This window comes from Nyctereutes procyonoides, unplaced genomic scaffold (genome assembly GCF_905146905.1).
Source record: "Nyctereutes procyonoides isolate TBG_1078 unplaced genomic scaffold, NYPRO_anot_genome, whole genome shotgun sequence".
Taxonomy (NCBI): Eukaryota; Metazoa; Chordata; class Mammalia; order Carnivora; family Canidae; genus Nyctereutes; species Nyctereutes procyonoides.
In genome coordinates, this window is record NW_026575049.1 from 63,550,112 (window position 1) to 63,568,893 (window position 18,782).

At 35.4% G+C, this 18,782-nt stretch overlaps 1 protein-coding gene across 4 annotated transcripts in view; it reads left to right on the top strand.

The window, feature by feature from the left end:
• Positions 1 to 18,782, top strand: part of EHBP1 (EH domain binding protein 1) — a 315,930-nt gene that overhangs the window by 34,063 nt on the left and 263,085 nt on the right. For all 4 annotated transcript variants that reach the window (XM_055328018.1, XM_055328020.1, XM_055328017.1 and 1 more), the window contains exon 3: positions 15,559 to 15,616. In XM_055328018.1, the coding sequence (XP_055183993.1) occupies positions 15,559 to 15,616 (58 nt within the window). The remainder of the gene's footprint in view (positions 1 to 15,558; positions 15,617 to 18,782) is intronic.

Genomic DNA, 18,782 nt, shown 5'->3' on the forward strand with positions numbered 1-18,782 from the left:
TACCAACCTCTAAACCTCTAAAGTAGGCTTATCTTTTACTTATCAGTGTGTGGCAGTGTCTTGGAGAGAAATCTCCGCAAAGGACTTGGATCACACTACTTTTGGCACATGGGATAAATAAGTAATTTCAAATATTTTTAAATGTCCTATATGATTTTTAAAGTTCTTTTGTGATTACTATTATAGTTTTATTAGATTAAACTACATAGAAAAGAAATTATATCAAGATAGCTAAAAATTAGCTTTGTAGTGAAACAGATTAATTTATCTTACCACAACCAGAAATGAAATTTCTAAATCTTAAAGATTTTGTTTATTTAGCTGGGAGAGAAAGCGAGTGAGAGCATGAGCAGGGAGGAGAGGGAGAAGCAGGCTTCTCAGCAGAGAGCCCAATGTAGGGCTTGGTCCCAGGACCTCAAGATCATGACGTGAGCCAAAGGCAGTTGTTTAACTGACTGAGCCACCCAGATGCCCCCTCAAATTTCTAATTTGAACAAGATGTTTGGACAATCTGAGAGGCATAGAAAAAGTCACAGACCAAATAATAATAGGCACATGTATTCCTTATGAAAGATCAAATAGCAGTCATAAAAACAAATCTAACTTTCATGCCTGGATAATGTTGTCACAGGTTGGATGTTATAAACATAATATGAAGTTTGTGACTAATGTAACTAATCTCTACAAAGGGCTAAAATCTATACTTTTGAATAAGTATTGTACTTTTAAGTGTAACCTCTCAAAGATATTAATGCTGTTTGGAAAAATCTTTGAGATTCTCTATAGAGGCTGCAGTGCATTTGTTGTCAGTATAGATAATAGATTAGGAGCATGGACTCTGATGCCAAACTGCCTCATTTCAGATCTCAGAGTCAACTTGGCAAAACTTTTTAATCTTCTTAACTTCTTTATGCCTTAATTTCCTTATTTGTAATATAGAGATATTAATATCTATTCAAATTGTGAGGCAGGTCATACAGGTGTGAATGACACCTTCTAGTGATGGGTATTGGATAGTGAGCACCTTATTACCAACTTGTGGGATATTTGTGAACTTTATTTTTTTTTCTTAATTTTATTTTTATTTTTATTTTTTTTTTTTATTTTATGATAGTCACACACAGAGAGAGAGAGAGGCAGAGACACAGGCAGAGGGAGAAGCAGGCTCCATGCACCGGGAGCCCGACGTGGGATTCACTCCCAGGTCTCCAGGATCGTGCCCTGGGCCAAAGGCAGGCGCCAAACCTCTGCGCCACCCAGGGATCCCTATTTGTGAACTTTAAATGAGTTGGTATATGTAGGACACTTACACTGTGGTGAATCTTTTGAAGAGAATAAAAGAGAGGGAGAAGCAAGCTCCCTGCTGAGCAGAGAGTCTGATACAGAGCTCGATCCCAGGACCATGGCCTGAGCCAAAGGCAGATGTTTAACCTACTGAGCCACCCAGGTGTCCCAGGGATGGGCTGTTATTCTTGACAGTGGTTAATTTGGAGTCCCTTTTATGAATAAGGAAGATCTTCAAAGTAATGGCTATTTTCTTGCAGCATATAACTATTTAGCATTTATTCAACACTTTCTTGCCTTTATTTTTACTTGTATTTAAACTCTTAAAAATACTTGCTAATGGAGGTGCCTGGGTGGCTCAGTTGGTTAAGCATCTAACTCTTAATTTTGACTCAGGTCATGATCTCAGGGTTGTAAGATCGAACCCCGTGTTGGTCTCTGTGGAGGCTTGGAGCCTTTTAGAGATTCTCTCTTTCCCTCTGTCCCCACCCACATGCGTGTGTGCCTTCTCTCTCTGTCTCTAATATATATATATATATATATATATGCAAATATAAATAAAAAATATATATTTGCTAATTACTCTTTTATTACTGATCAGTTCTTTAAGGACATACTGATACAATTAAGAGTCAGAGGTGTATGTAGATCCTGGCTTTTAAAAAATGTGTTTTCCTGTTTGATCTCATGTTCTTTTCTGACTCAGTAGATGTAAATTTTTACCTTTATTCCATATTTTCACATACCTTTCTACTCTTGGCCAGTTTTTTTCCTGATTGCTAGGTACCTTTTAAAATTTTATTTTTTTATATATTTTCCCAAATTCTTCTTTTTAAAAAAGTTTCTATTGGTATAACATTGTATTATATTGGTATAACATTGTATTAGTTTAAGGTGTACAACATAAAGATTTGATATATGTATACAGCAAAGTTATTACAACAATGAGTTTAGTTGACATCCATCATTTCATAGTTACAAATTATTTTTTCCTGTGATTAGAATGTTCAAGATCTATTTTCTTAGTAAATTTCAAAAATACAATACCAGGGATCCCTGGGTGGTGCATCGGTTTGGCGCCTGCCTTTGGCCCAGGGCACGATCCTGGAGACCCGGGATCGAATCCCACGTCGGGCTCCCGGTGCATGGAGCCTGCTTCTCCCTCTGCCTGTGTCTCTGCCTGTGTCTCTGTCTGTCTGTCTCTCTCTCTCTCTCTCTCTCTCTCTCTCTCTATCTGTGTGACTATCATAAATAAATAAAAGCTTAAAAAAATTCAATTTAAAAAAAATACAATACCGTATTGTTAAACATAGTCACCATGCTATACATTATATCCCCAGAACTTATTTATCTTATAACTGGAAGTTTGTACCTTTTGACACCTTCACCCATTTTCCCCATCCCCCACCGTCTGCTTCTCATAGCCACCAATCTGTCCTCTGTATCTGTGAGTTTGGTTATTAGATTCCACATATAAGGGGAAATCATACAGTATTTTGCCTTTCTTCTTTCACTTAGCATAATGCACTTGAGATACATCCATGTTGTTACAGATGGCAGGATTTCCTTCTTTTTTATGGCTGAATTGTATTTGTGTGTGTGTGTGTGTGTGTGTGTGTGTATCACCTTTTCTTTATCTATTTGTTCTTGGACACTTAGATTTTTTTCCCATGTCTTGGCTATTGTAACATGTGAATGTGGGGTGTAGATCTTCTCTTGAGATAGTGATTTTGTTTGCTTTAAATATATACCCAGTAGTGGAACTGCTGGATGATATGATTGTTCTATTTTTTAATTTTTTTATGGGACTTCCATGCAGTTTTCCATTGTGGTTATACCAACTTACATTCCCATCAATAGTGTACAGGGTTTCCTTTCTTCATATCCTTGCCAACATTTGTTTGTTATCTCGTATCATTTTGATAATAGCCATTCTTATAGGTGTGAGATGATATCTCATTGTTTTGATTTGCCATTCTCTGATAATTAACAATGTTGAACATCTTTTCATATACCTGTTGGACATGGATTTCTTCTTTGGAAAAATGACTTTTTAGTTCCTCTGTTCATTTTTTTAAAAAAAGATTTATTTATTTATTCATGATAGACATAGAGAGAGAGAGGCAGAGACACAGGAGGAGGGAGAAGCAGGCTCCATGCTGGGAGCCCGACGTGGGACTCCATCCTGGGACTCCAGGATTGCGCCCTGGACCAAAGGCAGGTGCTAAAATGCTGAGCCACCCAGGGATCCCCTACTCTGTTCATTTTTTAACAGAATTGTTTGTTTGCTTGATTTTTGCTATGGACTTGTGTGAGTTTTTATATATTTTGGATATTAACCCCTTACCAAATATATGATTTGTAATATTTTATCTCATTCAGTGGGTTTTCCTTATATTTTGTTGATTTCCTTTGCTGTACAGAAGCTTTTTAGTTTGATGTAGTTCCACTTGTTTATTTTTGCTTTTGTTGCTTTTGCTTTTGGTGTTAAATTGAAAAGAATCATTGCCAAGATTGATATCGAGGAGCTTACTTTCTGTGTTTTCTTCTAGGAGTTTTATAGTTTCAGATCTTAATTCAAGCCGTTAGTCCATTTTATATTTTAGAAGATAAGGGTCCAATTTCATTCTTTTGCATGTGTCTATCTAGTTTTCCTAAAACCATTTCTTGAAGAGTCTTTTCTTTCCCCAGTGTGTATGCTTTGTTTCTTTGTCATAAATTAATTGACTCTGTATGTATGGGTTTGTTTCTGGGCTTAAATTTCCTATTTGGTGTTTTTTTAAGATTTCATTTATTTATTCACAAGAGACACAGAGAGAGAGGCAGAGACTGGCAGAGGGAGAAGCAGGAGCTCGATGTGGGACTCGATCCCGGGACCCTGGGAACACGCCCTGAGCCAAAGGCAGACGCTCAACTGCTGAGCCACCCAGGTGCCCCACATTTCCTATTTGTAACGAAGACTTATTTTTATATTTTCAAATTTAAGTGATACACATAAATGGCTTGCAAATTCAGAATACTGCAAAGCTTCTAACAGAGAAAGCAGCAGTTTCTTGCCTCACTCTTTCCTACCTTGATTCTGCTTTCTTATAGAAAACCACTTTTTAAAAAAGACTTATTTATTTGTTTGAGAGAGAGAGCGAGAGCGAGAGCATGTTTGCAAGTGGGGAGAGATGCAGAAGGAGAGAGAGGAGAGAGAATCTCAAACCTACTCCCTGCCTGACTACACTCAGTCTCATGACCCTGAGATCCTGACCTGAGCTGCTCAACCAACTGATCCACCCACTGGGCCACCCAGTGGCCCCTAGAAAACCACTTTAACCTTTTAAATTCTTACGGTATTGTTCTTCTAGAACATATTTTTGGTGTTTTCTTAAATTAATGAGTTATAATTCGTATATCATAAAATTTACCCCTTTATAAGTATACAATTCAGTGGTTTTTAGTATATTCAGAGAGCTGTGTATTTATCATCACTATCTAGTTCAGAATATTTTCATCACTCAAAAAAGAAATCCTGTTCCTGTTAGTAGTCATCTCTATCTTTGCTGTCCTCTACAAATCTCTGGCAATCATGAATCTACTTTTGACTCTACGAATTTGCCTATTATGGTCATTTCATATAAATGAAGTTGTACAATAAGTGATCTTTGGTGTCTGGCTTATTTCACTTAGCGTGATGTTTTCTAGGCTCATCCATGTTGTAACATGTGTCAGTATGCCATTCCTTTTTATGGCTGAATAATATTCCACTGAATGGACTACCACATTTTGTGTATCCATTCATAAATTGGTGGGCATTTGAGTTATTTTCATTGTTTTGCTCTTATGGATGCTGCTTCCATGAACATTCATGTACAAATTTTTGGGTATATACGTAGGAGTAAAATTACTGGATCTTATGATAAATCTATGTTTAACTTTTTGAAGAACTACCAGACTTTTTCTCAGCAATTGTACCCTTTTACAGTATCACCAACATTGTGTGAGGTTTCCATTTTCATCATATTTTACCAATACTTATTATCTATCTTTTTGAATATAACCTTCCCAGTGTGGGTATGAATGATATTTTATTGTTTAGTAATATGCTTTCAACTTTTTTATTTTTATTTATTTATTTTTTTTGCTTTCAACTGTTAAAACAACTTTTTTGATTATAGACTTTATCTACTCTCTTCTGAATGTGATGAGGACTTAGCTGTTGTTCCACTTCCTCCCTGAATCACTAACTCTTCCCTTTCACCATCCTTCCTATTTTCCAGTCAGCTTTATGAGAGTGACATCAGAATTCATTGCTATGACCTAGTTTGTTTGCAGCTGAGCACTATGGTATTATCACATTTCCTTTCTTTTGATTTTTCTTGTGTTAAAAAATACTGTTTCCCCACCCCCTTCCCTCCTGTATCTGTGATTCTTATTCCTAAATTTTTCTGTCAGCCTTTCAGAATTCCTTTCAGAACAGTTTAGCATTGGTGATTCATAAGTTCCTTTTTCCTCTGGCGTCCATGAGTGTTCTGCTTCAACTGGAATGTTTTTTTCTTAGGTCTGTGGCATTGGTGACATATTGAGACTCTTTTTTAACTGTCATCCCAGGAGATTAGTCAGATATTTAACCTGTGGATTGATCTAAATTTCTTGTCTTTTTTCTCCTTTTTTAATGTCTCTGTCACCTTATCTAGAAGATAATAAGAAATCTAGAAGATTTCCTCAGCTTTATCTTCCAATGCTTTAATTTTTGCTTTCCTAAATGAGACATAATGACATAATTTCCAGAGTACTTTCTTATTCTTTAAATACTCCTTTTATATTTTCCATGGATATAATTCTTTTTATACTTCTGAGACTATTAGTGATTATGTCTTTGGCTTCTTTTTTTTTTTTTAATATTTATTTATTCAGAGAGAGCGAGAGAGAGGCAGAGACACAGGCAGAGGGAGAAGCAGGCTCCATGCAGGAAGCCTGACGCGGAACTTGACCCCGGGTCTCCAGGATCACACCCCGGGCTGCAGGCAGCGCTAAACCGCTGCGCCACCGGGGCTGCCCTGTCTTTGGCTTCTTTTGAGTTCCTTTACTCTTTTTTGTAGCCACTTGCCTTTTATATTAGAAGTTTTCCTCTAACGGTCCTTCATTGTTCACATTTAAGAGGGAGACTGTACAAAGCTTTTTGGAAGCCCTGTGCATGTACGTGGGATGGTTGCTAACATTATTTGAGAATTTGGTGAGACAGACACTGAGCTAAGCACTTTACTTGTGTTACTTAATAGACCTTTATGTTAGTCCTGTAAGGTTTTAATTTCACAGATCAGGAACCTCTTGAAGCTTAGATGGTAAAACCAGAAGAGGAACCAGATTTAAACCTGGATCTGGGGGTACCTGGGTGGCTCAGTGGTTGAGTGTCTGCCTTTGGCTCAGGTCATGATCCCGGGGTCCTGGGATCGAGTCCTGCATCAGGCTCCCCACAGGGAGCCTGCTTCTCCATCTGCCTATGTCTCTCCCTCTCTCTCTGTGTCTCATGAATAAATAAATAAAATCTTAAAAAAAAGTAAACCCGGATCTGTCTGCTTTCATGTGTTTCTTTTATCCACCATATTCTGTTTTCCTGCCTTCTTCTGAATTCTAGCTTTGTGAATGCTAGAAAATGTCTTAAGACACTTAAAGCCAGATAGAAACAATACAGACTAATACAATCATCCACACACAAAATTGCAGCAATTACAGAAGTATGTTGAGAGGAAATGGTGAATAGAATTGTTTTAGGAGGGCTGGAGAATGTACTGAGTGATATATTCTTTTTTTTCTAACCTCAGTTCTTGGGAGCCAGGTATATAACTTGGAAATACTAGTAGTCATGTGAATGAGATGTAAGGCTTGTTCCAACAGGCCTATAAGAAAAGTAGTAGTAAATAATATGCTAAATTAAAAGAAGTGGTGTGGTGATTCTGTAAAACAATAAAGTAGGAGGTATTTTTTAGGAAGACCAGTATTGCACACGTGATACAGTAGTGATTACTTTTATAATGCTGTTTGTCTCAGAAATAACTTTATATTAAAAAAATGATAAAACCTTTGAACTGTTGAATAGTACGGCAGAAAAGAAAAAAATATGTATTTTTTTGATGGCCTGTTAAAAAGTATACTTAAATTAAGTATGCCACACTGCACCTCCTCAGTTTGACTGGTGCTCTCTCTAAATACCTTATATAGCTGTTAGAAATTCCTGTTAGCAAAAGTCCATGGGCATCACCAGTTAAATATTTTTGACTAAAAGTAGTCATCCTGTGAAAATGTTTTAAAGGTAGTAGGAAGGGATCCCTGTGTGGCGCAGTGGTTTGGTGCCTGCCTTTGACCCAGGGCGCGATCCTGGAGACCCGGGATCGAATCCCACGTCGGGCTCCCGGTGCATGGAGCCTGCTTCTCCCTCTGCCTGTGTCTCTGCCTCTCTCTCACTCTGTGTGACTATCATAAATAAATAAAGAAAAAAAATATTAAAAAAAAAAGAAATAAAGGTAGTAGGAAGATACAAAATATAATTTAAAAAGTGTTTTTATATAAGTGACAAAGATTTATATCTCCTATTATTAGAATCATCCTTTCATTTTTACAGAAAGAAAAGAAATGTATCCTATATATGAATACTTTGTCTTGTATAATTTTCTTCCTATTGAATTAATTATTACAGCTTGCTAAATAACTCTTGTGAAGTAAGCATAAAGGAATATAATTAACTGAAGCTACAGCAGTTATAGTACAATAGGAGGCAGATGTACCTACTGAAGGATAAAAATAATTACTTGAGGAATAGTAAAGTTAGAGTACTTCTGTGATAAGACAATTTCTCCCTTTTTGTTTCAGTATTCATAGCATCCCACCATGAAATGTTCAGTTATGGCTAAGAGCCCTTTCCCCTAAAAAGATAACCTTGTTATTTAGTGAAGTGGCTATTCACATTAACTACAGGATTAATATTTTGAGCTCTCTTTTGCTCATAATAAATACATCCTGGATTCTGTGGTGGCAGAAAAATGTTGCACTTTTTGTGTTCTAAAGACTTATGGTTCCTTATTTTTAATCTAGGAAAAGTGTAGAGGCTTAAATATTAATTACTAAGTTCTGAGTTCTAACTGTCTTTTATCTTTGGAAGCATCAATTTCATATACAAGAAAATCAGAAGGACATAAAAAGGTTAAATCTGGTCTCAGTACTTTGCAATGTAAACCTTTGATAAGACAGCGACTGATTTATTGTTGTGTATGTTTTTAATTTACTGAATTTTCTAGAATGTTGAGTTACTGTAGCAGACACACCCAGAAATCCATGTGGTTTAACCTAATAAGAGTTTATTTCTTGTTCACTTCTCAGTTTAGTGAGGGTATTCCAGGTTGACTTCCACGTGGTCATCCAGGAGCCTAGACACCTTTTACCTTACGACTACCTTCCTCTGCATTCTGCAGTCCTCTCCATTCAGCTGATGTGGATAAGGCATACTTGTTTATTATCCATTTTACTCCAGAAGTGACACCAATAACTTCTCACATTCCAGTGGTAAGAAGTATCCTGTGGCTCCATTTCAGTGCCAACAGTGGTGGTGGGGTGGGGTGCAGTTGAGGGCTTCTTGCATCACGTCCCAGAATTAATACTATGCTTTGGATGGGGAACATGAGTCTTTGGTGGTCAGTTTACTATTCTGCTAAAAGATGTTACTTCCCCTTTCCTACTGTTATTCAAAGTTAGTAATATTAGCTATTTCTAGATTATGAGAAGATAGAGGCAAGTGATTTCATGCCATAAATTCTTTATTCTATTCCTGAATTTCTCATTTCATTTTAAACCATCAAATATTTACTCAATTATAGTCATTTAATCTTAACAGTCATTGAACCACTGTGTTTTAGAACTAGTTGAGATTTTAGTAATCTCTTCATTTGATAGATTAGGGAATAGATTTAGAGAAATGGAGCCACATTCCAAAGGTCAATCAGGGCCAGAACCAGGAAAAATAAGTTTCCTCTGTGCTAATAGTATTCTTTCCTCCATACTGTGTTGCCTTGGAAAAGTCTTCTTTTACAAATTCGTATCATAGATTAATTTTTTTTTCATAGATTAATTCAGATTGTTTCCTCTTGCCTTTCTTGCCTTTCAGTACCCCAGAGAAAAGGGAATTTTAATTGATGTAGAGGAAAAAAGAGTGATCTGAAAAGTATTTATTTGTCATATTATTATTGTTTGGATCATAATGGAGTGTCATGTTGTCTTTGCATGCCCAAGGAAAAATGCTCCAGGAATTGGAGGTACTGTAAATAAAGGAAGGAAGGATGCCAAAATCAAGTAGGACCTATTTCAAAATTTTGTATAGGGCCAGCTCAGCCTTGGAGCACATTTGTGTTATTTTAGGCAACACACACACCTTCTACTTTTGTTGACTTTGAAACAAATTAATTCAGCTGTCTAAAAGCTCTTTAAGTGAAGTTTAAAAACTTATTTATCTCTGTTCATACTTAATTCTAAACTTAAAAGGTTGTTTTATTTTAAATCACTTGCCCCTACATTTAAATAGCTCTCCAGCATACAGTAACATAAATGCATTGCAGAAAATAAAGAGAAGTGTATCTTTAAAATGACATGTAGTTTTTAATAGTGGCCACAATTGGCATTTTGAGATATTTGTTCCTGGGAGTCTTCTTTCATTATAGAGTACAGGAAAAAAAAATAAATCTGTATTAAATAAACCTAACATGATATCCTAAGCATAGTCCCATGGTTGTCAGTGTTGTTAGAAAATATATTTAATGGCTTTATAATTTTGTAGTAGACAGATGTACTGTATTAGTCACTCGTCTTTTGTTGGATTTTATATTTAAGGTTTCATAAATTACATGTTTTTAAATACATTTTAAATAAGGAATCTCAGTGGTTGGGCAGGCTCTTTTTATCTGTGCATATTTCCCGAGATGCTTATAAGTAGATCCTTCTCTGCGTAAGATTTTTTGTTTTCTCCGTGTTCCCCAGGGTTGTGCTAGAAATGAGGTAGATTGTTTGTCTCTCTACTGGATTATAAGCTTTTAGAGAATCAAGGTTTATCTTCTTTCATCTTTGTATTTTCATTGCTCAGCACAGTGCCAGGAACATAATAGGCATTCAGTAAAATATTTTTTGAATGCAGAGTATGATTCTGGAAAGTGATGAGACTGGTTTTCATATGATGGTTTTGGACTTTTTTTCCCACAGCTTTTTTAGTCTTACCTCACATATATATGACACATGAGGGTGGACTCTAAATTTAAGCCAATTTTTTTTTTTAATTTACCTTTAAGCTCGCTAGTCATAAAAGAGGAGGGCACAAAATTTAGCTTCAGACCAAAGAAAGATAAAGCTTATGGTTTTATACTCTGGTTCATTGTAGCTCTGTTATATTCTCCTTTTTCCACTTTTTAGTTTCCTCCTTCCTACTCTCTAGAATTTAGCATTAGGACCACAGTTTGAGATAAGTTTTCCCACTTTCACAGTCAACTTATTCCTTTTTAAGGACTCTGAAGGGTAGGTTAGAGGTGTTAAATTTAATTTCTTTTAAATTTTAATTTTTGTTGTGAAGTTTTCTTTCCTGAATAAATCCACCAAAAAACTTCAGCTTTTTTTTTTTTAATTTTTATTTATTTATGATAGTCACACAGAGAGAGAGAGAGAGAGAGAGAGGCAGAAACACAGGCAGAGGGAGAAGCAGGCTCCATGCACCGGGAGCCCGATGTGGGATTCGATCCCGGGTCTCCAGGATCGCGCACTGGGCCAAAGGCAGGCGCTAAACCGCTGCGCCACCCAGGGATCCCAAAACTTCAGCTTTTTTAATGGAACTCTTTAGATAGGTTTCAAAGAAAGTTCATCTGTGTATACATTTTATGTGCATGTGTATAAAATGTTTATGTGTATATATATGTGTATTTGTATGTTTGTGTATGTATTATGTGTAGACTTGGTTACTTAAGTCAGGGGATGGGGTAGAAATGTTAAATATGTGATTATTGAATTGTCTCTGAAACCTGAGCTCTATCGTGTTGTCTTGACTTTTTTGATAGAAAGTTGTATAATTTTAGGTTCTTTGGTAGTTGGATAACATTCTCACGGTTACTCTGTCCCTAGTCTCTTGTGGCATATATGTAAATATTTAATGGTTCTTTTCTAGTACAGCACAGATGCTTAAAATATTAATTGTGGTCAGCTAATTTTGTGGTTATTGGTACTCTTCTATTGAGAACAATAAGTCATAGAACCTTTATTTTAGAATACTGCCTTATGTTGCCCATGATAATGCAAAGGTGGACTGATTTCTAATAAAGAGATTTTAAAAATGGGACATGACTTAGAAGCACAAAAAAGTTTAGCTGTCTCTGGGGCTATTCTCAGATAAGTCATTCTTGGACCTTCAGGCATGTAGGTTAGAAGACCACTCTTCCTGATTTTTTATGGTAAAAAGCTTCCCCTGTTCTGAAGCACTGAAATCAGGATGGTTGAGGGGAGGGAGGTGCCGAGAAGCTGAGTTAGAAGGAGGCAACAGTGCAGGTGGCCTGGATGGATGGTGGCTAGAAGGATGTGTGGGGTCAGGCCCAGGGGAGATACCCCCACTACTGGCACAAGGTATGTCTCACTAGTGTTTGAAGTCAGTTGTGATAGGCGTTGCTTACCACTCTCCCTGTGAAACCAGTGGTTCTCAACTTTGACTGCATATTTAGAATCACCTGTAAGAATTTTTTAAAAATCTGCAGATGACATCAAATTAAATCAGATTCTCCAGGAGTGGAACCTAGGCATCAGTATTTTTAAAAGCTTCCCAGGAAGTTCCCATGTGCAGCCAAGGTGAGAATCCTTGCAAAATTCAAGTAAGCTCCAGAGAGGATGTATTATATAGCTACTGGCTGTAGTTGGACCTCATCAATTATAATTAACCAGTTGGGAATTTCTGCTGGAAACTTAAGTTTCATTCAACAGCACGTGTTCATTGAGCCTCAGCCTTGTACCAAATTCTTATTAATTACTAGGAATATAAAGACAAGATATGGTTGATAAAGGAGTGCAATCAAGTGGAGGAGCTAGAAATAATAAAAGTGTAATATAGGGCATATTGAATATTTAGAGATGTTTTTAAGGTATTACTGGGAATACAGTAGCAGGAGCAGATTACTGCCTGAGATGTGGAATATGGAACGGGGTAGAGATGAAATGAAGAGTAGTCAAGATTTCACAGAGGAAGTGATGAATTAAGAGTTTATCAAGTAGAAAAGGGAAGGAAGAGGAACTTTTTTAAAGAAAGGTAATTACATGCAAAGATATGAAGAGATTGAAGGGAGTATGTGTTCACATATTTGTAGCTAGAAAGGTAGATCAGAGTCAGGTGGTGAAGTGCCTTATAAACAACATTCAGGAATAATGGACAGTCTCTTGCATGCCAGGTTGTCAGGGGGTCAAATGTATGCAAGGTCTAATTAGAAGCTGGTCAGGAGTGAAGCAGGTCATAGTGGAGGCTCTAATAATCCAGACAGCATGGACTTTGTTTAAAAGCATTTAAGTAAGAACTGTTTTTTAAAATTTAAATTCAAAATAAAAGACAATGGAATACTATTAAGGTAAAAATGAATCTGTCAACTTCAAACTGCAAAGGACCAGTTTGTAGCACCTACAGTATATGAGATGAGTATAGCGTAATAAACAAGCAAAAGCTCTAAGATTTTATAGCATTTTTAAAGAAGTACTATGGAAATATAATTAGGAGTTGGAGTTGCCTGGAGATGTGGAGATGAGAACATGATGAAAAGGTTGGTTGGTGTAGTAATCTAGGTAAAATGTTCCAGCAAGCCGTAAATAATTTCAAACAAGGTGTCTTACATTTGTTGGCTACTCATTCCCTCTACTGTTAAGCTGCAAGCACTGATCACACCTTCTTCCCAGCTCCATCTGTTATATTCCTTTTTTTAAAATTTTTTTATTTTTATTTATTTATGATAGTCACAGAGAGAGAGAGAGAGAGAGAGAGAGAGAGAGAGGCAGAGACATAGGCAGAGGCTCCATGCACCGGGAGCCCGATGTGGGATTCGATCCCGGGTCTCCAGGATCGCGCCCTGGGCCAAAGGCAGGCGCCAAACCGCTGTGCCACCCAGGGATCCCCTGTTATATTCCTTTACTGCTCCCCATCTTCATTGTCCTTTGTTCTGTTCTGCTTCTCTCTGTGTTGAACAAGGTTTTGTTTCTTTCTGCATTGGTTTGGATTCTTAGGTTTCATTCTGATATTTCATAGAAACTTTCTTCCATTTCATCTGTAATTTAGCACTTCTGCATCTGGCTGTGGCCCCCAAGATCTCACTCTGGGAAGACTTACCAAAGCAAGCTACTGGTTTTCGTTTACTGCTGTTGTCTTTATGCCTGACACTCAGACCTAAGTTTCGTCTTGGATGGAGAACCACCATTTTTGTATTTATATGATCCTGGTTATTATCACCATCAGAAATGTTGTGTATTTGTTTAGTTGTCTCCTTAGTCAGCAGTTTAATTATTGGAACCTTCCTTCTGTTTTTGGTCTAGTTTTTCTTTGGGTTTTACCACCTAAAATGAACAAGCATTAACATTTTATGATATTTATATTGCTTTGCATCCTACTGCTTCCCTTATTTAACTGGGATGTATGCATTGTCAATTCTTAGTCTTCATAGTCTAAAACAGTTTTTCTTTTTTTTCCCCATTCATTCATCAAATATTTATTGATTATCTGCTCTTTGCCAGGACATGTCTAAAACCATTTCTTAAATGATAGTTTAACCAGTATGAAACTCAAGGGTGACGGCTATTTTCCCTTAGCAACTTGAAGATCATTCGCTTTATTGTCTTTTGGATTCTGTTGCTGCTAATAAGAAGTTGCTATCAGTCCAGTGATTCCTTTGTTGGTAACCTGTCTTGTATGGTTTTCTCTTTATTCTTGCTGCCTTGTAGTTTGTATGGTATCTAGATACTAGATTTATTTTTAATAATCCTATTAATTAATATATACTTTTTATCTAAGGACTCTCTTCAAGTCTGGAGAATTCTTAGCCTTATCTCTTCAGTATTTTCTTTGCCATGCCCACTGTTCTAAACTTCTAGAATTTCTGTTAGATGTATGTACTTTGCAATTTGTTTTTTATATCTCTTACCTTGTTTTTTTTTTTCTCTTACCTTGTTTTAAGATATTTTTATCACTTGTTTTTCTGTGCAACATTCTGGGTCAGTTTCTCAGTACTTTTTTATCAAATGATTCTCTCTTTGGATAGGTTTATAGATGAATCACTGGGCAAGAAGTTTATGGCTGGTGGCCTATTATATATGTATATATACATATGTATATATTTAAGTAAATGAAAGGAGAGGTCATCTGCTGATAGGGATTTTTGGGTAAAATATATGAGACAGAAGTGATGAAAGTCATTGAAATGAGGATATCATTTATTTCTTGATTAAAAAGCTTTTATTTAAGATTTTTTAAAATAAAAATTTAAGGAAAATAACTGATAATCATAATCTTGTTGTTTCCCGTAAGCACTAAAAAGAACTTAGTTGTATTAGCTGAAAACATAAGGGTTTTTTTGCTTTTTACTTTACGTTAGCAGAAGGTAAAGAAGAGAGGTCTGAGAGTTAAAAGACCTATATTTCAGACTTGGTTCTGCCAGAGCTGTTGGTTAATTTTTTTGCCAGTTTTTAAAATTTATAAAATAGGAATAAGAGTAAAGTACCTTATGTATATTTTAGTACTGTATTATTTTTATGAAGATTGTTGAGATGATTGATTATAAAAATGTTTTGAAAACCACAGCATTGTTCATAAGATAATGAGATGTAAAAGTAGTGTAACCTGTAGATTTAAATTATTTTGGAAGTGCCATTTTTATGCTATTTTCTCCAAATTAAAGTAGATAATGTGTTAGATATATAGCATTAATTTTTAGAGGACATGTATGTATGTGTGCTTTTTATTTTTTAAATAGTCACCAGTTCTAAGTATTTTACTTGGTCTGTCCCAATGAATTAATTGCTAAGGAATTTTAGAAAAACGTGGATAAAATATTAGTCATTTAAATTAGATCACATTTGTATTCAAGATTTACTATATTTGAATAATTTACAGAGATTTATCATAAGACTAACTCCTCTATGTAATCTAAAGTAGGTGACATTTTTGTCCTTTTAAAGGCACTAGAACTAAACTTTATTAATTTGATGTAAGATAAATTATACTTAATCTTTTTTCCCATTTGACAGGCAACCAGATAAACTGGTGGTAGTTTGGACAAGAAGAAGCCGAAGGAAGTCTTCTAAGGTTTGTCTCTTTTCTAAGTTTCTTACCAAATGTTGAATTAAACTTCTAGTCAAATTATTAAGCTTCTCTTGTCCCAGTGTAGAATATTTTAAAATATTACTTGATATTTTGGGTTATTTCTCATATATCTATCTTATCTATTAAAATGATTGATCAGGCATTGTGATTGTGTTACTGTAGTTCTGAAAACAGGAGCCAGGTAACCTGACTTTTGATTTTAGATATGGCCTTAAATAACATCATTGTTACTTAACTTCTCTGTACAATGGTAATAATGAATTAGTGATTAAATAGGTAACACAAAATTATACCTGGGATTTTTAAATTCAGATTCTGAGAGGATGAAGTTAAGGCAAACTTCAGGAATGATGAGTTATCGGAGTCCATTACTGAGCAGCAGGAGAAAAGGAGTTGGATTTTTCAAAGGTTTTAACTTTTTGCACTTACAGCTTTGTGGGGGATAGAACAGAATTTTTAAGTGTTGAATAACGGCTCTGCAGATACCTTAAAAATTTTATTCTGTAGATAAATATGAATATATTTTTATACGTACACACTATAAGCATGTTTAGTGGATATTGGTTTTTCCATAAGTAGCCCTGTGTGAGGAAAAAATGTATTCCTTTTAATTTAAGTTTAATTTCAGAATTTTTAATATTTTACAGACATCTTGTCAGATTTTATTTTTATTCAGTTAAAATTACATATAAATCTTATACAATTTAATGAGTTTTGATCAATATATATTTGAGTAATTAGTATTCCTATTAGGATATAGATTATTTTCCTCTCTTTTTCCTTTGTGTCCTCTTCCAGTTAATTCCCAACTCTAAGAGGCAACCACTATTCTGAGTTTTGTATTACCATAAACTAGTTTTGCTTGTTTTTGAATTTCATGTAAATGGAATCATACGGTACTATTTTCTGTGTGGTTTCTTTTGCTCAACATAATGTTTTTGAGATTTATTCATGCTCTTGTGAAACTTGGTAGTTTTTTTTTATGGTGAATAGTATTCCGTCAAGTGAATATTTTGCAGTTTGATTATTTAAGCCCCTGTTGATGATTTGTTGTTGTTGTTTTTTAAGATTTTATTTATTTATGAGAGAAAGAGAGAGAGAGAGAGAGAGAGAGAGAGAGAGAGGCAGAGATATAGACAGAGGGAGAAGCAGGCTCCCTGTAAGGAGCCGGATGTGGGACTCGATCCCCGATCCTGGGATGGATCACCCTGAGCTGAAGGCAAATGCTCAACTGTTGAGCCACCCAGGCGTCCCCCCTGTTGATGATTTGATTCATTTCCAGTGAATATTCTGAATGTTCACTACTGTGAATAAGTCTGCCATAAAAACTACTGTATTTTGGGGGACAATTATTTTAATTTCTCTTGGGCAAATACATAGGAATGGAATTTGCTGGGTAATAGTGTTGGTACATTTTCAACTTTTAAATGTATTTCTACCAGCTACATAGGAAAGATCTAGTTACATCATATCATGAATGAATTCTTCTTCAAAGCATACATTTATAGTTTGGAGGCATTATCTATTGGACCTGTAATATTTTCTTATCACTTACATGTGAAAAAGGGTTCTGAAAGCAGACTTAGGGTCTTCTTTGTTTTGCTGGGTATTTGTCGCTTTTGCCTAGTGGTCTTATGCTTTTATGGAAAGGAACAATACACTATGTATGATAGATGAATATAACTGTAAAACTATAAATATTAGACCCTATGTGTTTTTAGCTATCAACTGAAAGTGATTGCCTCCTTTTAATAATTAGATATAATTGTTTTCTAAGAAAATATGAAACAGTGAAATACTTTAGATTATAGGCCAATTCAGAATACATATCCATGTTTGAAGTTAAATACCCCTTTATTTAATTGCATTTTTGAAAGTCAGATATCTTTTAGGTCCAGATTCTTTTTCATATTGTATCAAATATTGATTGAATCCAGATGGTGAAATCCAAACATAGGAGGCTATAGGTGGATTTTTCTCAGAATGCAGTATTTTCTAGAAGGAATTATTTTTTGGACTCCTGTCTAATTGTGATGCTCTTAATATTTCAGATCCCTTCTGTGTATTTCAGAATCATTGTGTTTTCTCTTAAAACATTATAGATGTATTTCTTTTGAAAAATTTATGAGAACCCACAATGTGTTAAGCTCCTTACAGCAAGTGCATAGTATGTTCATGCGTATGTGAATGCTGTTTTATAAATTGTACAGAATAGCCAAAAAAGGACTTAAAAATCAGTTCCAGAAATTATGAAAGAAATGATTATAACATTATTATAAAAGTTAAGCAAATAACTGTTTAATCTTTAGAAACTTGAAAACCATGACATTTTGGAATTTTTTGAAAAAAAAAAAAAAAACAAAAAAAACTTGTTCCCAGCTATTTTTTTAAAGCTAGCTATCACTTATACTAAATCCAAAGACTAGAACCAATTTTTTTTCTTCTGAAAGACAGTTCTATTTTCTGATGTTTTCCTTTAAAATATACATCATTTGCTGCTGAGTCCCATGGAAGTCACTGAGGGGGAAAAAGTGCTCTACAACCATTGGCCAGAAAATAGTCTAGCATTTACTTTTAACTGTATTTTTGGAAAGAATTTGAATTGTACAGTGATCAGTTTGGTTTTTGTCATCCTTATAGCCTATTATTTCTCTTTCCTGGTTCTGAATATATCTGTCTTTTTCTATATTGATAGATTGCAACTTATAACTGAGACCCAGATAAATGTCAGATTAGAGAATAAATAAGGCACACTACTTTTATTTAAAGTTTAGTTCTCAGTTTAGTGCTTACTTTCTTTGGACACATGTTTATCTTTATAGCTAAATGTATAAGTAGAGTTCATTGCTGACTCATTTTTTTCGAGAAAATAATTACCATGGATAATTAACACAACATGCAGCTTCCCTATCTCCTCAAGTCATGGCATTTTTGTTTATTTTTTTTTTGAGTCATAGCATTTAAAAAAACTTTATTTCTAAAAGATTTTATTTATTTGACACAGAGAGAGAACATGGTAGGCATAGGGAGAAGGAAAAGCAGGCTCCCAGCTGAGCAGGGAGCCTAATGAGGGGGTCGATCCCAGGACCTTGGGATCATGACGTGAGCTGAAGGCAGACGCCCAACCAACCGAGCCACCCAGGTGCCC